Genomic DNA, 22,821 nt, shown 5'->3' on the forward strand with positions numbered 1-22,821 from the left:
GATGGCTTTGCCGCTGGGCTGTAAACAGTAGCCGAAAAATTTAATGCGTAATTTATTAGTGTGTCAGAGGGCCTGGCCATCGGTGCGTATGCGTAATGTAATGTGTGCAATTTATGCGTGCGCCCAGGTAAAAGGCATAACAAAGTGGCCTAGGTCATTCCACCGTTGGCCCATGCGGCGTATGAGTAATGCACATTTTACGCCTGAATTGCCAAAGCCATTTTGGCCCATTCCACTGCCGCACTCTCTATTTATTCCCTTTCTGCCAGTGGCCCGTATAAAATATTAATAAATTGAAAGCCATATGAAATGGCATTTTTATGTTTCTCTCTGCTGTCGAGCTTAGGCTTTTGTTGCACTGCATCTGTCGTTCCATTACAAACATTGCAAATATTGCGCATACGCCATGTGCGGCAGGTCGTGTATTTTATTTTCGGCAGATTTGCCAATTGCAAATGCAGTTGAGCCTTTGAGTTGGACAAACAAAGTGGAGATATGTTCACTAATGCTTTTGTGAGTTATCAAAGGGGTGTGTCAATTTTAAAGAGTGGCTCTTTGGGGAATTGACAAGCTATTTTCTTTAATAGAGTATCATTTCTTCGTGTTTTCCCTATCCTATATACTCTTCCCTTTTTTTTTCCTGCCACACTTCCTGCTACCAACTGTTCAATCAAACCTTTTTTTGTAGGCATTTGATATTCATGACAGGCAGATATTTGTACGTGCCCGGAAAAGCTAAGCAGCCTATCGACTATCCCAGGAAAATGGCAACTCATTGTGAAACGGTGTTGTTTTTGCTGCCGATTCAAATGCAAATATACATGGCTTGGATTTGGATTTGGTCCTGGCCAAAGTTTTCGCACGAGGAAACTTTTTTGGCTACGTAGGCGCTGGAACTTCCGGTGGATCAAAAAGCGGGTAGCGGGTAGCGGGGTGGCGACTTTAAGCCCCAATAAGCCGAGCCAACTTTACGGTTTATTGCCATGTTTGTTTGTCAATCGTTTTGGGAAAAGATGCGGAGGCAAGACGCCCCCCATCCTCCTCCATTCAATAGGCGCTCATTTTTCAAATCAAGTGAAGTGTGAATGAGCCAAGTCCGCTTTCGGCCCAAAGGACCCTCAACAAATTTGCCATGCCAAATGAAATGTCTATAAAAAATAGTAGCCCAACGAGGGTTTTGCTTTTTATTCCCTTTCGAAAGAAAGCCGAGTCCTTTTGAATTTTTGCTTTTTTGGTTAAATTTATTTATTCGGGTTTATTTAAATGTTTTGTAAACATGCATCAAAGCTTAAATGGCTAGTCATAAATTTGTTTCGGCTGGTTCTTCTTATGCATTTAAATATATAACTAGGCTTGTGATAAAATATATGTGGGTGTGTTTTACTCAACGCTAAACTTAAAATTTGGCTTAGTTTCTCAATGTTTGAGAACATTGAAATCGCTCGTTGTTTGTGTGATGCATATGTTTGTGTATTTATACGTACTAATTTAGCTTAGAAGTGGATTATAAAATGCTGATGAAGGTTAAAATGCTCTAATACTAGAAATGCTTCAACTGGTTTAAATGCATATTTGTGGCAGTTTTTATGTACATTTTAGCTGCATACTTATGGGTATGCAGCACCACGCAAATACTATTCTCGAAGATATCCCCATTCAAATATATATAGTGTATATATGGTGTGTTTGTACAGTTATTGTTAGAAAATGTAGCCATCGGTCTGTGTGCCATATAGTACGCATGTTGAACAGGCGCAGACATCCTTCGAACTTAAGACTAGGTTTCTGAGCGGGGAGAGTACTCGGGCCGACACTACAGACAATACTACGAATTACTTTTTGGCAAATGCTCCATCAGTCTGCGATCACTTCTCGGCACTCTGCATGGCCTTGCTCAGGGCAGCCCCCAGTTGGCTGAACGAGGGTCGCTCCTTGGGATTGGTCACCCAACAGGACAGCTGAAAAGGGAAAAGTGGATGGGTAAATTAGTTGTGAGGTCTTTAAAAAGGACGACCAATAGTCACTTCATAATAAGCTATAACGAAAAGCCTCTCATAACATGATTATTACATATTGGTTTTACAGATAAAAGATATGCTCTTACACACAAGGATCATCTATTATAATAAATACTATTATAATAAAAAAACCAAACGTCATAAAATAATTATTTTATTTAGTATTATTAATACCATTTCTTGGGCAAACATGATATTTAAGTGGAAGTGTGGTTATATGCAGAAAAGATACTCTTTAATCCCCAAAAAACCTACAAGAATCAGTATAAATTACCATACTAATAAAAACGACCGCCTCTGAAAATACTAAATATTCCTAGTGAAATGACCAGCTGCTAAGAAATAGTCATAAATCTTCTAAATATAAGTAAAACCCCTTAGTAGATCCTTTGAACTATACTATTATCTTATTATTTCTTTTAGGTTTAAATCCTATTACAATATTTATTAAGATATGTTTATGATGGTTAAGATGTGATTAGCTTACCAATATCTCCCGAAGACTATCAGGCGTCGCCTCGGCCACCGACCACTCCAAGGACCCAGCCTGGGATCGCTGCACCACCTGCTCGTTGGTCAGCTCCTCGTGGGGAAGCTTGGTGGCCTGGTTGAAGAGCTCCCACACCACCACTCCGTAGGCGAAGATGTCGCTCTTGGTGGTATACTCGTCCTCCTGGATGCACTCGGGTGCCAGCCAGCGGATGGGGAGCAACGTATTGCGGTGCTTGTGGTACTCTCGGCTGTACTTGTCCTTGCAGAGGGCCGGATAGGATACCTTCACTATAAACTCACTGGAGATCACGCAGTTCCGAGTGGCCAGATCCCTGTGAAGTAACCAAATATGATAACAAAGTTTAGAGATATTCAATCAAAGTATAATCAATTTTTTTATACATTTTCCTTAAGTTCCACACAAGAAGAAAAAGCATTTAAGAATCAATTTATCATTTATGTATAAGGAATCATTTTTACTATTTCTTAGATTTTCTCTCTTTAAAAATTCTCTCAAGCCCGAAAAGATAGAAAGAAATGAGATAGCGCCTAAAATGTATCTGTGTTAGAGCGAGAGAATCTCTCCGAAATGGGACCAGAGAGCGAAATACTGGATGGTGGTATCTTACCATATCTTATGAATTTTTTATCCATGCATTTTTAAAAATTAAAGAACTATTCAATGAAGCTTACCTATGGGTGAACCGAGCTCTGTAGATGGCGTCCATTCCTCGGGCGATTTGGTAGGCCACGGCCAAGACCTGGCTGGTGGTCAGTGGCGGCGGCGAGGAGCTTCCTGCGGTGGCAGTGTTTACTTTTCCAGCAGTGGCCAGGAGGAACTGCTTGAGATCGCCCCAGTCGGTGTACTCCAGTACCATGTAGTGCGGGTCCTTTTCGCGACACAGGCCAAATAGACGAGCAACTCCCTTGTGCGAGATGGCCCGCAGCAGATCCAACTGCCTGCGGAACTCCTGGCAGGCCTGCTCGTCCTTCACCTTGTTTAGGGCCTTGACCAGGACCAGCTGCTCGAGTCCCGTTTGATCCGGCTGCTCCTGCTCCTCCTCCTTTATCTCCTCGATGTCATCCATGGAGGTCTTCGAGCGTCGCTTCTCGTTGAGAGTGCTCAGTGTGGTGCTACCACTTCCGCTGCCTCCGCTGCCATTTTCGCTATTGCTGTGCTGCTTTTCCGTATCCGCATCCTTGTCCGTGGGTGAGGTCACCAGGGTGGCCTTAAGCTTGCCCACAAACACATCCCCAAACTCACCACGACCAATTTGGATGAGTTCACTAAGTCCAGACCTTGGCAAGGCCAATTGCTCGTAAATGTGGGCCGATTTCTTGGAGGCTCTCGACTGCTGACTGCAGGCAGTGTCATCGGATTTCTGGGCATCCCCACTGGATTTTGACCGCGATTTGCTGTGGCCATTGTGCTGCTTGGAGAGGCAGGGCTCCTGCTCCGAACCCTTGCCATTAACCGCTGCATCTGGCTGATCTCCGCCAGCTTCCTTGGTGCTCAGCTCGTTCAGGCGGGCTTTTCTGGCCTGGCGACGATAGCGACACCACAGCATTAGACCCACCACTAGAACTATGTAGGCCAGAGCCACCGTCATGGTGATCAGTACAGCTCGGGTGACCAGGAAGCCATCGCCACCGGATTCCTCTGTAGCAAACACGTCGCCAATCGTCTTCACCATCAGCTGGACATCTTCTCGCTTGAGTCCCGCACTGTTACCAATGGTGCAGCCGTAGCTGCCTTCGTCCTCCACCTGGACATTCCGTATCTCCAGAGTGCCGTTCTCCAGAAACCTAAATCTCTCCCGATCCGTGTTGTTCTCACTCAGATACTTCAGATCCTTGTCCCACTGAATCGTCGGCTTGGGATCTCCGATTGCCTGGCAATGCATCACCACGGTGCCCTGCTCCGAGGTCTCAATGGGTCCCACCGGAGGCACACTGAACTTGGGAGTGACCACCACATTTATGGCCACGGTGGCGTTGATCTGACCCTGGGTGTTGCTGGCCAAACAGGTGTAGTTGCCCCGGTGCTCCGAGTTTACGTTCCTGAAAATTAGTGTTCCATTGGCATCCACTTCGACTTGGTCGGGTAGAGAGGTATTGGCACCATCCTGTATAGAAAAAAGAATAATAGTTTATTTTAATAAAAGAATTCCTATTAAAGCTGCAAGTAAATGTAAAATATGGAAAAGTATATTTGAAAAAATATTTTCTAGCTACTCCAAGTCTAAGTAATACCACAATATCCAAATTTAAATATCAAAGAAATATGCAAATTTGTTTTGCATTTTCAATCTGTTAATATCAAGGTAAAAATAATGTTTTTTGCTCGGTGTCTATGAGAAATAGAAACAGACAGCTGACCATTACCGACCAATTTGCCAACGTGTGCCATGCGTTTTCATCAAAAATTCAAAAAAACAAACCAAAAAAGGGACACACAACACTTTGAACAGGTTTGAGCCAGGTTTGTTTTTCGGCCAAATGAAAAACTTCTTTTGAAAGGGTTCGATCCTCTTTTTTTTGAGCCCATTCCCAAATAGACAAACGGTTGTCGAAATTGGTTGGCCATGGCAAACAGCTGGCAACACAAAACGCCCAATGGCTGGCGAATAGAGTGGGTTTTTTGGGTTCGAATTCGGGATCTGGGGGGCTGAAGAAGGGTGCTTAGGCCAGATAGACTCAATAGAGTTTTGCATATGAAACGGTTTGTTTGGAAGGAAAAGTTTGCCCAGCGGCGCATTGCGCGTTTTTCAATTTGCCAGTGACATGTGGCCATCACTGCAATGGAGTGGGAACAAAAGTGGCACCAGTGTCTAACATTCCCATTTGAGAGCTGTCAAAATGAAGACTGAAGTACCTTGGCAATAACTGAATAAACGGATGTCAATCGTTTTCTTGTGGACTAACGATGGTTTCTATAGAGATTTGTTATTGGAAATATCAGCTATACTCATTTTGGGGATTTCAAATAATTATCCTTTTAATTAAGGAGCACAGACTTCAATTTAAAAGTTACATTTAATTTTAAGAAAGATTGAAAGGTGTCTAAAAGTATGTTACCAAAAATGTTGAACTCGAAATCTCAATATCAAAATTCTAAACAAATTAGTTTAAAGTCTCTACCTCTTATATTTTTGGTAAATTTAATATTTTAACTCTGATATTAAGATCTTAACAAAATTTGTTTTAAACCTAATACAAATAGTAATACCTACACATTCTGCTGAAAATCGTATACCTAAAACCCCCTTGATGACTCACCCGCATCCATTGCACCTCGGGCGTTGGAGTGCCCTGGGCCTTGCAGTGCACTTTGGCCACGACTGCATCAAGCTCCAGATTCTTGGAGGTGGGTTGTGGCACAAACTTGAGCTGTTCGATGACCTCCAGGACGCCAGGAGATGAATTAATCGGCGCATGGGCCTCCAATTGCAGTTGACATTGGTACTGACCCGCATCGCTGGCTATAATGCTGGCGAAGCTCAAGGTGCCATTCTGCTTGTGGAGCACTAATCTCGCATCTTCCCTTAGCAGGGAATCCTTGCCAGAATCGGAGGAGTGTCCCGGAATGGGCACCGAACCACCGAGTTCCACTTGTCGCAGAAGTTTTCCGTCCTTTCGCCAACGGAGTTGGATGCGTTGGTTCTGCAGCTCATCGGGAAGTTCATAGAGACAGGTCAGTGCAGTGGGTTCGCCCTCCTTGATGACCACCTGGCCCATGGGTCCCTGGACAATGCGCAGATCCTCGGGAGCGGCGGGCAGGGCCTCCAATCCACCAGATCCTCCACGTTTGCCGCGGCACAGGAACGTCTGCTTATCCCAGGACTCCAGCATCTTTTGGTTCTTCCGCCTGGGAAGTCTGGGCAGGCACTTCACATCGGACTGATAGACGTAGCCCTGTTTGCTCATCACCCGACCCGCGGCATTGGAGGCGGTGCAGCGGTATAGACCATCGTCGGCGGATCCCGGTTGTCGGATTATTAGACGGTGCTGGTCCAGTTGGACGTTCTTCCAGGTGCTTAACTTTTCGCTGTTGCGGTACCATTCGATCTCCAGCGGCTCCAAGTCCCCCGAGGCGCCCTCCACGTGGCACTTAAGCAGCAGCTCGTTGCGATTGCTGCCCAACAGCTGCACACTAGCCGATTCCAGATCTGTAAAAAGAACCGGGAAAATTTATGTCATTACACTTTAAAAAAAATGCATTTTTTTGCTTGTAACTAAGAAAGTTTTTTTTTGTGTGCCCCGACTATCATATACCATATACATAATATTGACTAATTGTATGGTACCAATTGAGTTGGTGACCAGGCGATAAGCCACTAGGTCTTATATCAATCTATATCTATCTATTTGTCCCGGCAAAACAGGCTTTGATGAAGTCCAGATAATGAGACGTATATTCCACCTGGTCTTCGAGATCCTCGAAAGATCTTGGCAAACAAGGAACTGCCTCCACGTCGACATGAAAGTTGAGTTCGGCGTACCGATCCAACTTTATCAGCTCTTATGAAATTAGATTTAACATTATTGTGTCTCCATAATATCATTTTAAAGGCTCAAATTATTGAACAATTTTTAAACCGAATCTACTTAAAATTCAGTGCACCAGAGGTCTATGTAAAGAAGAAAGGAAGCTATGGCAGCTATATGATTTCATGATGCGATTAAAACAAAATTTAATTTTAAATTTTATAATCCTAAAAAAATACCAGAGAAGAACCAAACATGTCCAAAAATGACGAAGCTATAATTTTTGTTTCGTAAGACAAAAACACCACTTGGCTTAAAAAAGCAGTGACGATCTCACCTTTTAATTACGGAAGTTTTGTTATCAAATTTTATGACCAAAAAATATTATTAAATTGGCTAAACTTTCTAAATGTTTCCTCCACTGTGTTGCGAAATTCGGACTGAAATTATAATAACTCTGCAAGGGTATAAAAATTTAATTTGAGAGATGTCAAAATATGGATTAGAATGATTTTATTTTGCTTATAACTTTTAATAAATTATAACTTTTGTGACTATTTTGCCATAAGTATAGTAAAACGAAAGACTATATAATGCTCTATTTTTCTCGCTGTGTGAGAGCCCCGGCAGATGTGGAGATTAAAGCCTTAAAATGAGCGTGGGCTATAAACTAATTGAATTAATGCAAGACGCAGGCCGAGGGTTGCTGCAGCAGTTCAGCCAGCGGAGTTCTCGATGCCAAAGGGACGCCCCTTAAAGTTATTGATCAGCCCCGGTGAAACCGAATAGGCTGGCATTCCATAAATATGCATAATATATCCGGAAGATACATTTAGCCTTAATGCGTTTTCTTGGCTGTGCGAATTCGCTTCGCTCGTTCCCTCTTCTGATTACTGATTTTCTGCTTTCCGCTTCTCTGGGCCCTCGGTTATACTCGTCTATATGAGTATACATATTTCCCTTGCAAGTATTTCGCGGGGCATTAAGTGCATTTTATCGTCAGTTCAGCGCCGAACACGACGCTGCAATCTTTGTCTTTATCGGCGAAGCCTGGCAGCCCATTTAAGGTGCCGAGGAAGCATAAATTGAACTGTCAGTCAGGGGAAGACCCGGACCCGAACCCGGACCCCACCAAGCTCCCACCTTGCTGTCCATATGTAAATGCTCACATGCCCCAGCCCCCCTCCCCCCTCATTTTCCTAGCCCCCGGGCTTTCCACTTCTTGGCCAGACGGAACGGAATGGAACGGTACTTGCCAACAATTGCCGCATGAGAAAAGAGTTTTTGTGGCGGAAAAGAAAAGAGCATAAAAAAAGTAAGGGCAAAAAAAACTGCAGTGCAAGAGAAGAATGCGCTGCTCTCTAAACTCTGGGCCATGGCATAGGGTTTAATTTATGTTTTAGTGGCAGCCGGAGGCGCAAGGGGCGTGGCCGGTCGTGTTGCAGACACGCTAGCACACACAATCGCTGCACTGAAGAAAATATATCTATTCCTGAATAATAAATATGACAGGAATTCATCTAAAAGAAGTAATCAACCTATAAGGTATAGATCAACATAATCTAGAACATCTTTTCGATTTGTAGGTTAACAATATAATTCAATTATGTTCTCAAAACATTAAATATATCACTGTTTAAATACTACAAAAATATTAATATCCCAAGTTTTCTACATTCTTAATTTTAAAAAAAATTGTAAAAAAGTTTTCCAGTGTGGACTGTTGTATTACCGGACTTCCATCATATCTTCAAGCTGCAATCGTGTATCTGCAGCCCATTGTGTTGATGTGAATGAGATCCTTTTGTATCTCGAGTGATAATTGTCGGATGCAGAGCGATGTTTCGCCTTAAAGTTCTAATTTGGAATCCCACCAAATAATTTATTCAAATTGTTTTTCATCTCTGATTCTTTATTTGCTTGGGTTCGGTTTTGTGTATATGTATTCCATTTCCATTCCAACAGCCTTCGGAGATGGTGGCATAATTTTCATAAAACATTTTTTATCTTCGGCTGGAAGGAGCGGACTAGGCAAATGGTTGATGTATGTTTTATGGATATTTTTCCTCTTTGCCTATCTGAATGTTTGCCAGGTCTGGGCTGCGGTTTGCTGGCCGCGTTAGAGAAAATTTACATATGCACATAAATCTTGTTTGGGCACCGACTTTGTTTGCGTCTCGCGGAGTCAGTGAACAAAAAATGCCTCTAAATATTTGTAGACACTTATTTGGTGGCAGGCAACGGAAAAACAGAACCGAACAGCCCAAGACCGACAGCAACAACTCAATAAACAGAGCCGTGTCTTCGTCTCCTCTGAGGGGAAGTGTCAAAAGTTTGAAATGTGTTTGTGTATTTGCTCTTCTTGGGGCACGTCCGTCAGCTCGACGACGACTACGTACCGATGGATACGTTCAGCCATTCGGCTGAGGCCTGTGGCACAAACTTTTGGTATATGTTACGACTAAAATGACAGTAGAGTGAACTAATTGGCACTTGGACGGCCGACGAGCGAAAGTATCTAATGGATGGCCAAACATCTGGGGGAAGTGAGCAGCAGGTAAAGTGTGCAGTCGGCTCAAGATGGGCCTTTGAGAGGTAAACACGAAAGTATCTGACGGCTAGGCATTCTAACACAGAAGTGGGGAAATCTTATTTATTGATATATCCATACTGGTATTGTTCGTTAAATAGGTTGTTCAGCTACATTTCGCTTACAACTAAAAGATACAAAGCCAGCTTATAAGTAGTTATGAAATATGTTAGGGAGTATCTACTTACTCAAGAGCTTAAATATTTTACATCGTAAAATATATATTGAATACTATTTTGAATTACCATTTCTTAAATTTGGAGATGTATTGTAAACGTTTTTTGGATAAAGATACAAAGACAGATGATGGGTAAATTTGAAATGTATTATGGAAGTGCTATAATCAACTCACTCAAGAGCAAAAATACTTCTTTAATTGATTGTATATTGTAAAAGTACCTCTTTAATTTTAGGTGAATGTGTATGAGTAGTTATGAAAAATATTATGGTATAGCTATATTCTACTCACTCAAGAGCATAAATACTTTTTGTGTAGTAAATTCTTTAGTGTACACTTTAACGAGTTCTGTCTATTATGTTGAAACTTACAATATTGCTTTCATCAAACGTTTGTTTAGTTTATAAAGTAGGTGTAGCTATTTATTTTGCATAATCATGTTTAAACTTCAATCTCTAAAGTACTTTTATGGGCTAACTGGTATTTGCTTCCGCTGGCAGAAACAAGACGAAAGATTACCTTGAATCTAGAGTTTGTTTGAGATACATCTTTATCTGTGGGACCACTCAAGTTCAGATTCCTTAGAGATCTCGGGAACCAGTACCTCGTATAGACCATGTTCGCTAACTACCGGCAGGTAGGAATAAACGTGGCCTAACTGTAACTCAAATTACGAGCTAGCCGCGCCGCGTCTCGCTAATTAACGAGCGTCTCATTAGGCTGATGTATGCATCGTCAGAGGCTGCAGATCTTTTGACACCTATGGGTTATATGGATGTATGGACCGTATACCTGTGGGCGTGGGAGGGAGTTGGAAAGGGGGCGGGGTTCGGGGTCGGAAGGCGGCCGTCATTCACACGTTGAACGTGCAAGACGAGGTAAACACACAGGGCAACACTGAAAACTGGGAACTGGGAATGTGGAGACTAAAACGAAGTAAACCAACATGACTCCGAAACAAAATAAATTTGTTAAACTTTTCGCCGGCTGGAGCATAAACCACAATCGCTGTAAACAATTGCCGGAATGCCGGGGGTGTGAGTGGGACCCATAAAAAAATAGAGACGCCTTGGGTAAACAAAGTGGAAGTAAATGTGAAAAGGCGGGCAGAATTATAGATATCGGAATTGACAGTTGCCCGGGGAGTTGGAGAGCAGCAGATCGGTTTGTTCTTATCGCTAGGGTCTTGAAACTAACCCTCCTTCTCTGCTTCAAGAACCCAAGAACCCAAGACCCCAAAGGCGGAATAAGTGTGCCGACTGCGTCTTATTTCGTCAACTGTGAGCCCACGATAAGATAACTATTTTTTATGTTTCACGCTTCTTTTTTTTGTTTGGAGCTGCAGTGCTGCACTGCCTTTTTATCGCTCACTTTTATGAAAATATAATTAATTGATAATCAAAAATAGATTATTTGGCCGGGCAGTGGCTGTGGCTCGAACTCGAGTGGCAATGTTTTCAGCGCTGTCATAAACCCAAGTGGCCCGTGTCCACCTCTATTGAAAGATGGAAAATGGGAGCCCATAGAAGGGGTTTCTGAGTTTCTGAAGTGGCCGGCAGTAATTGTAAACGTTAATGGACTTACGCAGCCCTTCTGCCTTTCCAGCTACTCCACTCCATTTCACTTCAATTGGCCGGGCATTCTGTGTGCACCGCACACAAAGCGGCTTACAAGTTATTGACCCATTTCACAAATTGGCGCAGATGCAGGCGGGAAGTGCAGGGGCTATTGTATCAAAATTGTTTGCAGATAATCACTCAACAAATGAACTATTTCCCAGATACAAATCGATGAGTGCCTTCCATCAACGGATTTCGGTTTCAATGAGTTTCACATTATTCCCAACCATTTTCTCGGCTCTCCGATTTCAGAGGCCAGCCATTTATGGAATATTTATTGCAACGACTGACCGTAGCACATTCGATGGTCTATGGGTCCTCCAGTGCGTTATCATGGAATCTTTAATTAAAGTTGGCCAGTCGCTGTCTCAGCACCCCCAAATGCTTTTCAAATTAAAACGTTAAACATTCGATTATCGCACGTTGTCTGCTCTCTGGTTTTTCCAGTGGCTAACGGACAGGGGATTTAAGCTATTTCGACCTTTAACCTCCCGCAAGGGCAAAACCCCCGTTTTCAATGGGGGTTTCCCTGAACTACGCCCCTGGTGCCGATGCTTTCCCCAAAAGTTGCTAATGATCAACTCGTGTAACAGCACAGAAAAGCTAAAAGTAAAATAAATGCCAAAAAAGAAAATAAAGACTATCCTAGAGCTAGAAAAAGAGTGGTCGAAAGAGATGCACAGGAAAAAAAAGGTTGGAAACAAAGGATCTATGAAGTGTGTGCTTTGAATAGAAAAAATTTATTTTAAGATCTTTAAACAAATTATAATTTTGGATTAAAAATAAAATTTTGTTTTCAAAATGAATCTTATTGCATCTTTTTATAAGCCTTTCACTTTAGAATATACTTTTAAGAACCTTTTAAATCTCGTACGTTAGTATACTAATTATATATAATTATTGGATACAAAGAGATTATAGTGTTTCTTACAAAATAATATAGTATTCCCTATTCTTAAGAACCTTTTATTTTATTGCGTACTTTTAAGAACCTTTTATTTATCTAAAACACTATATCAGTACCTAATCCTAACCGACAAATTATATTTTCTTTGCTGTTTAAAAGAGAAATAGACACAGGATCTAATACAATAGTACATGTTTTTAAGAACCTTTTATTTTTCCCACACTTTTAAGAACCTTTTACTTATCTGATAAATTATATTAGTACCTAAAACAGTATCCTAAACGAAAAATGATATTTTCCTTGCTGTGTAAAAGAGAAATAGAGACAGAGAGAGGTCGCAGGATAGCGCGCCAAAAAGTTGGCTACATTTTCTGTTTCCAAGCTCGTGTCTGTTTTTCTGTTTTTCGGTCTGTCTGTTGCCGTCCCCTTTAATGTTCTCCGAGCTCGGCTCGTAAAATTTTATGCGTTTTTCCGGCATTCACAAAATGAAAATTATCCGGTTTCCCCCCGCGCGGCACCCCGGGAATCCCGTTCCACCCCCGTATCCGTAAAATAAAAACCCAACTTGCCAACTGCAGTCAACTTGAACTTGTGTCTAGAGCACAGATACAACAGCAGCAGCAGCAGAAGTCCACATGTATGATATGGGGGTGCCTGGGCGGTCGATTTGAGGGTTGCTTTTCGTCCTGACAACCCCCCTTTGGACTCCTCGTCCTTGGTGTGTCTTTGCATTTTGTTTGGTTTTTATGACTTTGCTGGCTGTTCGGTTGCCATTGTTGCTGCCGATGTTCCTGCTGCCATTTCTCATTTTATGTTTATGTTTCGTGTTAATGTTGCATTTCATTTCCCCCATACATTTCAGCATACAAACACATTTCCCTCTGCTTTTAGCCACCAGCTCCGCTCAGCTGTTCAATGGTTAGTCTGTTAGTCTGTGTATCCTGGCTGGGTTCTGAGTCCTGAGAGTCCAACAACCCCTTTCGCTGAGCAAATGTTTGGAATGTCCTTCCCTCCCACTTCCCACTTCCCACATGCCCCTTCTGCTGGCAGTCGTCTGGTTTTGGTCTGACACGGCTCCTTTCTTCCTTGTTTTGGCCCTGACTCGATTCTGGGCCCTGGTTTTATTGCCGCTTCGCTGTCTGTTTAATTTCTTCGCTGTCTGCTTAATTCTTTGTAGTCATCGGTTAGTTGGCAGGCACTGTCAGCATTTGTCTTCCCGTTTTTATGATCCTGAGAAAGGGGTTTTCTTGACTTGGCCATTGCGATGGCAGGCATCTTTAAGATTTGCTTTTCTCTGTACATATTTGCTGAAGCATGCTCCTTTTTAATTAACAAATTATTTTGAAAGGTTTGCCGAATCCTCATCTACTTAATTGTATTATTTAATCTGTAGATCTAACCATCTTTATTTTACATTACTTATTTATGAGCTTTGAAATTAAGTTTTATTTATCTAAATATGATAGAAAGAATCTGTTTTTATATCATATTTGATCATAAATTTAATTTAAATTAAGGTCTAAGAAGCCTTCTTTAAAAAAAAATGATAATTTTAAAATTAAGGACCTCCCGTACTTATTAAGAGTATCAAGTGGATTGCTACCAATTCATTGGGCGTATTTATCCTCCATCATATCTATCAATTCATTACAATCCTACGTATCGTTTTTTAATAGAGAGCTACATATTGGATATATTTTTCATCTAAATATATTTTGAATGCCCTCAAGGAATTAAAAAACTCGGTTTTCCTTCCATAAATATTTCAAATTGGAACGTAAATTTAATTTAGCTCAAGCTCGATGAAGCCTTCTCATAAAAATTTAAACAAATTTCACTTCAAAAATCAAGGACCTCCAGTATTTAAAAAAGTATCAACTGGCTTACACCATTATATTTGGCATACTTATCACCCATTCCATCTGTTTACAAACGAAATATACGAGTATATCTATCCTTTACAATCTTCTGTATCGTTTTTTTAGAAAGCTACATTTTATATTTATTTTTCATCTACAAATTTATACTGCCCTTATAAAAATAACAAACTCGATTTGCCTTCCACTACCACTCTTCAAATTATTCTCCATCTCAAATTTGCTAAATGTTGCAAGCGAAAATGTCACTTTTCATGCGCTTAATTGAACACTTATTTCGGAGGAAAATGGAGACGAGAAAATCCCGGCTAAGACAATGCAAACGGGAGACAATGGCGACGGCTCCTGAATAAAAGCCTTTACGAACCCTAACTGAGGACCATGACACCATCACCATCCCAAGTCCCATGCATATTTTAATAGTTTTCGTCTGGTGCTCAAGAATTATGAGATTGATGCAAGCTGGGCAGGGGGCTATAATCACATAACCCACTTAGCTTCAGCTGGCGCCAAGATACATCCCCATCCAGCCTCCTTATATATGCATCCGAACGCTTTTCAACAACAGCAGCTGTTTTCTTTTTGGGGGGAGAAGCGGTGGCAAATAAAATCAACTCCCAAAACTACAAATTAATTAGTTAATTAATTAGCTAAAAACACTTGAGATGAGGCTGGTGTATAAATAGCAGCGGAGGGAAGATGCCATTACTGTTGGGTGGCTTTGATCAGAACTCGGGTGCCGTGGCCGTGCTGACAGGCCAGCTACAGATACAAATGCAGATGCAGATAGCAGCTACCAGATATATCTCCTACCATATAGGAAGCCCCCAAACACATGCCCTCCAGATTGTGCATAAAAACCCGCATTTTGTTTACATGAATGAAGGATGGGGGGAGGGAGTTTTGGGGAGCGCATCGGAGCTGTTTGTTAAATTTATGCATTTTTCTGCTTAAAGGCAAATGCAACTAAATGAACATCAATCACGTGACGCCGCTGCCTCAACACGAGGCCAAGAACTGCAACTGCACTTGCTACTTGAAGGAATCACCAGTGCACTGAGGAATATTTTTGAAATTTCTAAAGAAAATATATTTTAGGATTTAAAAATAATAAGTTGGAAAGTTAATTGAACTCAAGGGTCGGGGAACAATTCAGAAAGGAATTATTTAATTATTGATTAGAATCCCTTGGAGATTATGTTCCCCCCATACGATATTTAGGAACCAAAACCGACACTTCCTATTGTAGATAGTTATTTTGACATTTTAAAATGTGAATCCTAGTTGAAGAAGAAGATTGGATCTTCTTAATATCGAATAGAACCGTAAATAATGTATTTTTACTACTACTAGATCCAATTTGATAGTAATACAAAAATGAAATGATCTTCTTTCTGTGTGGCTCTTCTTCAGTAGGGTCTCTTCTTCTTCACGCTCCGGTGCATGGGACTGCATTCTGTGCACTGCACTGCACTTCCTGTAATTCTGGGGAGAGGGGTCTTTGGAAGGGGTCTTGAGAAGGGGCGTAGTGAAGGGGGGTTTGGTTAGCATGGGATCTGACGCATGTACATCAAAACTTTCGGTTTTTATCTTTCATCGGTTTGTTGGGCTGTGTTTCGTCCGCTTCGGTTGCGTTTTTATGCCTCTTTACCTTTTCTTGTTGTCTTGTGGTCTGCCCAGATCTAAAAAGGGGTTGGGCCCGGGGAGCAGGGGGACGGAGTGCCATTAAATGCAGCATTAATCAAATGAATTTGCCCTATGCATAGCAATTACACGAAGAGAAATCCGAGAAGCCTTCATTTTGATGTAAATTATTTACTATCTAAGCCAAAAGATACCTAGTAATATTCTAGGGAAAATGGTGTACCGCAACTTTATAACTCGAAGTTGCATTTACAGATCTTATGATTTTTGAGCCCCTCAGTAAGTTGTATACAAATATATAGTTCCCTGACAAGATATAGTTTAAATCAAGGAAAAGCGCTACCAATGTAATATCAAACTAATATATCTTATCGCAATTTACAGTCCGTCGTATCTTAAATATGTTTTATTATATAAGGATTATGCTACACCTGGTTTTGCAAGAAATCTCTTGATAGAAAAACCCCTCTAAATGACTTTTACTTTCAAATTTTAATAACCAACCCAAAGTTTTCCCTAGTGTTATTGTGGTCTCCTCGTACAATTCAATTGCTCTTTGTTAATTTCCCCAAGCAAAGTCAGATTTGCAGTCGCCCTTAACCATCCGTCAATTTGCTTATTGCGAACAATTGTATTGTAAGACTGGGAATGGATATTGGACTGGGGGGATAGGGATAACTACTCACATATCACGCTCAATTTGGCTGGCGGAGACGCCTCCCTGGCGCCGCTGGCCAAATTTGTCGCGATGCAAACGTAGTCGCCGACATCCTCTGCACGCTGCACCGCCTCGATATGCAAATTGGGGCCGATTTGATAGACACGCTTGTCATACGCAATCCGATGACCTGGAATGGTTTGCAAGAAACGCGATTGCGAACGCTTAATGCACGTCCATGGGATATGTAAATGTGAAGCAGTGCTCACCATTATGCAACCAGTCGTACTGCAGTTCGCTGTAGGAATCCGTGGATTCGCACTCGAAATCCACGCGTTCATCCTCCACCACGGACTGACTTTGTGGTAATCGCTGGAAACGCGATGAGCTGGCCAAAACGGGAGCTGTAAGTGCAGAAAAAAGGTTCAAGAAGTTAGCAAAAAAAAGAATAGTTCATTACCCTGATTAAAGGGTAAAGTTGCAGCTTTAAAAAAGCTCTTAAAATGTAAATTTTACAGCCTAAGCTCATCACAATTATCCCTTATCGACCAATTTCGCATAATTAACTAAAAAACTGCATTAAGCCTAATTTCGTTTAATTAAAGTGGTTTAAACAAATTAAATGCGCTTAAGCTGGTTAAATTACAGTGTTTAACGCAAATGTAATTTTGTTAAGCGCTTTGCAAGGGTAAAGGCACAAAAACATCAGCAACAAAATACCCAACAAAGTGGGATCCAAATAACAGATACACATCGCAAAGTAGAATGCCCTTTTATATTATAGGTTCTGATTATATACATATTTTATAATAACATTTTAAAATATGTTTTAAAATTTAAAGAATTTTAGGAACCACTCAACCTACGACTTAGCATTTAGGTAATAAATCTTACGTTTGAAAATGTAGAAAATAATCCTTGAAAAGAGTATCCCAAAACCGCATAGCAAAAGTTTCCCACAACATTGCCGGCCAAAGTTGCGTGTCCTTAAACAAAATTACAATATGTGTATGAAAAATAAAATAAACAAAAACGTATTCAGAGTTTTGTTCCAACATAATTAAAAGCCCAGAGAAAGGCGGCCATAAAAACCGCGGAAAAAAATAATCGCATTCAGAGAGAAAACATGTTTTCATTCATTTAATTTGTGTGCTTTTCTTTTTGCTCGTAAATGCAATTCGGTTATTATATTAAATCAACAGCCGCAAATGCAATTTGCTGCATTTAAAATGCAATTCAATGGTCAGGTGTGTATGAATTTTAATGACGATGGCCTAATGAGCTGTGAAGAAATGGAAGTAACCGATTCCCAAAGACTTTAACCTATTAAAGGTGCTTAAATAGGACCACAAGTGGCGCCATTGGAGGCTAAAAAGTCAAGTGACTAAGTAAGCAAGATTATTCCCAACCGCAACTCGAAACGAAAAAGCAATTCAAAAGCAATTATTTTTGATTATACGACTGGGGGGGGGGGGGGGGGGGGGATCAGAAACAGGAACATGAACAAGAACTACAAAACGGCCACCATTATATTTGGCCACTAATTGGAGCAATTTGAGACAACACCTCAGATTGTGGGGTTCGTCCGGACTCCGGAGTTCCTTTTTGCCCAAGACGGAATCAATAAGCGGGCCCAGCAACAACATCATTACAGGCATTTGGGAGGTTGGGAAAAGGAAGGTTCTCCACGGGTTTCATATGCCAGTCACATCGCCAGCAGACGTGTTATGATACAAGGCAGCGAACGAAGGCCCAACCAAAAAGGCAGTTGGGTAGTCGCTGGGATGCCCTCCTCGAGATGGGTTCTTTCCCCTTTCTGGATGGGGGGGATCCCCCCTGAATCGATTTAATTTGCCGTGCGGAAAACGAGTTCGCGACGGGAATGGGGGAACAAAGTCAGTTATTGGGCGTCGATTAAAGAAATATGCGTCCCGCTTCCCAGTTCGTTGATTGCGCTGATGTGGGCACGAAAATGCGTGAGGGGTGCGGAAAATGATGGGGGAGCCATGGAGGAGCAGGAGCAGCAAACTGAAAAAAGTGTTGATGCTGCAAACATCAGCGACAGAACTCCAGAGCAGCGGGCAGTCCCGGTCCCAACTGCCCATCTCGATCTGTCTGTAGACATACACTGGGCGGAAAGAAGTCGGCCAGTAACTGAATTAATTAATATTCATTTTGGTTTTTCACTTTTCTGATATCATTCTAAATAACTATTTAGTTTGCAGGTTAAGCTATTTACTTGCATTTTTTATATATACCTAATAAGAGTAAAAAGTCACATAAGAAATTACCTATAATCACAATTTGATATACCTAATACTTTTAATTACCCATTAACTAAATTTTATCCAAAGAATAATGTAATATTCAACTTTTCCTTATACAGAGAACATATTGATAAGATTTCATAACATTATGGTAATAATATGTTCGCTAACCTGATCTCTTTTTTCATTCCGAAGAGTTTCGAATATTGTTGTCTCGCTCTTACCCAGAGTAAATTTTAGGTGTATCGTCGCACATTTTGTCTCTTGTTCGGTTTGAAAGAATTTTCAAAGAGAGATTAGTGGTACCTGATAAGTTATACATAAGAATATCAAATTGATCATTGATAACTGTGTAAAAACTAATTATAAGTATAAATGGTTGTCTCGTTTTAACATATCTCCTGGGTTTGCACTACTGTAGTCTCTATTTGAGAGGTGCTCATACAAAATAAATTGAATACAAAAAAACTTCTCTCAGTGTATTATTCCTTTCTCCCCCGCGACTGACTGTGTGTGATAATTAGTTCGTTTGTTTGGCTCGAATAACCGAAATCAGCAAGTCAGCAGCAGGCGGCATTTCGAGTACCAACTGCTGGGGCCTCCTGCTCATCAGCATCTTGAGATTCGGATACGGACGGAGATCCAACTTCGACTGCCACAAATTGTGCGGCAACATTTGTCGATTAAGCACAATGAATGCGAAATATTGTTGTAATAATCAGGCAACCCACTGTGGCAGCCACTTGAACTTGCCCCATGGGTGGCGTTTTGATTTGATTCTGTGCTTTAGAGGGCGGAAGGGGGCACAGGGAGCTAGAACTGAACTGTCACTCTGGAATGTGTGGTATTTGTCTGGGAAAAGCGGTGCCGGAAAACTGCAAGTCAACAGACAGACAGGCACTGAATGAAAAGTGGAAATGTGTCTGACAATTACGCGTCAAACGTTTGATCTAGGGTTTTCTCAGGGGTAAAAATAAAGCGAGATGGACTGGATTCTATGATGGAGTTGGAATTCAATTTAAAGGTTACAGCAAGGCTAATCACTCACAGGGTTTTTTCAGGGATCTTTCTTTTCAACTAGAGTTGAGCTTCTCTTGACCTTTTTTTCTATGTAGTTCAAACAACATTGTGAGGAAAGTAATACTGTTACGTCATTTAAATATTATTGTACTATGGATATAATAAAAATCTGACTTGTTTAAAAATTAAAAGTAAATGAAGAAAACTTCTTTTAAACTTGACAAAGAAAAAAAGAAACATTCTTTAAGTTCTGATCTTCTAAATAAATGTTGTCTCTTTCGTATATGATTTTTAAAAGAATTTTTTAAAGAAGCTCTGTAACTACTATGGCTTTATATATTCAATTTTCTTTATGAAGACCCAAGTTACCCATAAAACAAAACTTGATAGTTTGGATTTTTTGAAAGCTTGTTCCACTCCTAGAATTTCCCCTGTATATCTATGCTTTCTAGGCAAGTACAAGGCTAGTTCATACAATTTGCGAGAGGGCTCTTTAGAGAACTTTCGACTTGAAGTCTTTAAGGTTGGCGAAGGACGCAGACAGGCCGAAGGGAAAGGGGCGGGGTGGCAAAGGTTGATGAAGGGGAGTTTTGTAGTTGCCACAGCTGCCCTTAATGTGGGATGTGCGATGCTTTTGCCTTTGCTTCTGGCCTGGCATGTTGCATGCAGCATTTTGCATGCTTGAATAACAAATTATGACTGCCACACAAAAGGAACTCGCTCACAAACACACACTCACAGCCACATTATTTGCCATACAAATAATGGACCTCTGTAGCGTTGCACAGATTTTGAAATATGCGAATCCAAATCCCCCGCTCCTCAGCTGTCTGCCGGCTGGCTTTTGTTAGCGGCTGTTTGCCTTTGTGCTACTTAACAGTCAGCAGTTCTCAGCCCTGTCCTGTCTAACACACACTCACACACACACACATGCGTATCTAAGGACGTCCGTTTGCATAATCGTGTCCCTCTTGAGACCCGAGATCCCCCGCCCCGGTCTCGATCCTTATCCCACTCGTAATCCCCTGCTGTAAACTATATTTGATTAGCTAAAATTTCGGCGTCGCTTGTCTCACTTCAAGTGGTTATCCTGATCCTTGGCAGGGAAGTCCTTTTATTTCAAGTGTGTGTGCTGGCACTGGGAAAAACATTTCCCTTTTGGAAACCATTAACAAGGTAGAGTCTATTATGTTTAGTGCCTGATGCCTGTTTAGAGTTTAAATGGAGTAAGACTGAAATAGAATTTCATGTTCTAAAGTGGTATATGCATTATATTCACTCTTAGTTCAGAAGGATTTTAAGTTTTTATGTATAGATCAGCCTTCTATTACTTCATAAGAATTCCAAAAGTGTTTTGATATACGATCTATTAGAACAAACTTAATTTAGTACTTGTAATATTAAGCAAATACCTAATCTTCCGCAAGCGTAAACTCCTTTTAATTACCCCCTTCTACCTTGAGTAAAGTTTAACATGGTAAACATCTGTCATGAAAAATTAAACCCTGTTTGCCAGATCCTTAGTTTTTGCCTCTGTGTGTGGGTTCCTTACATTATTTGCTTTTCTTTACTGGCTGCTGATGTTTGCCCAAACGACTTCATTTGGAACTAGGTCTCATAATTTTCCAAATGGCTTCCTATCCCGCTGCTTTCCTTCTCCTATTCCAAATTAGTTATGCCAGCTTGGTGGCTCCTGGCTGACTTTTAATTGAGTCATTTTGCACGCCGCTTGCCTTTCAAATTGAATTGCCAGAGACAAAGGCTCTTCGGGTTTTTGGTTTTTCTTCTTAGAACACCAAATAGCCCTCAAAGAATAAGGTAATAGAAGTAGTTCTCTGTGGAGGGCAGAGCCTTTAGGTTAATAGAGTCCACATTATGGGTGGTCTCATTCAAGATGGAATGGCGAATATTCAACGCAATACAAATGTTGTGATTCCTTTGAAGTTGCCAGCGATCCAGTTGCAAAAGCAATTTCGAAATGCCGACATCAAAACAAGCAAATAAAAGCGAATTGGAAGCCCCTTAGGCAAATAAAATTCATTTGTTTGCAAGGTTTCCATGATTTTTCAATTTAGTCACCCCCCAAAAGAAGAGCAAACCCTTCACTTAACCCACATAATTCAATAGTGGTAGTGCACTTACCCATCATCAAAGCCATGACCAGACTGTATATTGAGATCATCCTGGCAGACATTTTCGTTTATTTATATACCAAACACTTTAACACCTACGCTCTCAATTAGCGCGACAAAAATATGAACACTCGCGTATCGGAACAGAATCGAAGTTTTTTGAATGGGGCTGGCAATCGGCAATCCGATGAATACACTCGCACATCCACCAGAGAGTCACCAGAGAGTCACTGTAAGTGCCGGCCACTCGAAAATGCACTCAACGCATTTGTAAATATTCAATATTTGGATGCCACAGACGACGACTACGACTGCCCTTTTCAGGGGTTTACTGGGGTTTTTACTGAGGTTTACTGGGCCTTACGAGGGGTCTACCGGGGGTGGCGACTGGAGTCCAGGGCGGTTTTTTGATGTTTACTGTGGACACTCAAATTAAATTGCTATTTACATAGTTGGAACGCATGAAATGCATTTATCACCGAGCAAAACACACGGAGAGTGGGGCAAAAAAAGATACGCCACTTGCTGTTTGTTACTTTTATTTTCTGTTGACGTTGGTTTATGTTTCGTGGTTGCGTTCGCTTTTTTTTATCAGCGACCAGATTGACAAGCGACGGATACCGACAAAGGTATCTAGATACACAAAATGCAATGAAATGCCCGAAGACCGCGGCGCACAAGGAACTTAACTTGGGTTCAATTACCCAAGAGAACGCGAGCGCAACAAATCAACTTAATTTGTATCCCAAAGATACAAAAGCGAGCCTGCATCAGCTGCATCCTTGGCATCATCATCGTCATTGCATCCCGAACCGGCTTTGGTGGGTGATTTTTGGTCGTTGGTCGTTGGTTCTTGTTGGTCGGGCCGGGGGAAACTCGGGAAAACAGAACGGATCGAAAAAGAACGGAGCGGAATATCTATCCAATCGAA

The 22,821-nt window shown here is 41.3% G+C and overlaps 1 protein-coding gene across 1 annotated transcript; it reads right to left on the reverse strand.

Annotated features, from left to right (window-relative positions):
- Positions 1-1,227: 1,227 nt before the first annotated feature.
- Positions 1,228-22,104, reverse strand: otk (protein tyrosine kinase 7). Its single transcript, XM_017075187.4, has 7 exons — positions 21,901-22,104; positions 16,741-16,875; positions 16,500-16,661; positions 5,790-6,679; positions 3,204-4,636; positions 2,506-2,842; positions 1,228-1,958 (listed from the first exon to the last, which is right to left on the reverse strand). Exons 1-7 carry the CDS (start codon positions 21,950-21,952, stop codon positions 1,866-1,868), a joined length of 3,102 nt encoding a protein of 1,033 aa, XP_016930676.3. The 5' UTR covers positions 21,953-22,104; the 3' UTR covers positions 1,228-1,865.
- Between the last annotated feature and the right edge of the window lie 717 nt (positions 22,105-22,821).

Source organism: Drosophila suzukii, chromosome 2R (assembly GCF_043229965.1).
Source record: "Drosophila suzukii chromosome 2R, CBGP_Dsuzu_IsoJpt1.0, whole genome shotgun sequence".
Taxonomy (NCBI): domain Eukaryota; kingdom Metazoa; phylum Arthropoda; class Insecta; order Diptera; family Drosophilidae; genus Drosophila; species Drosophila suzukii.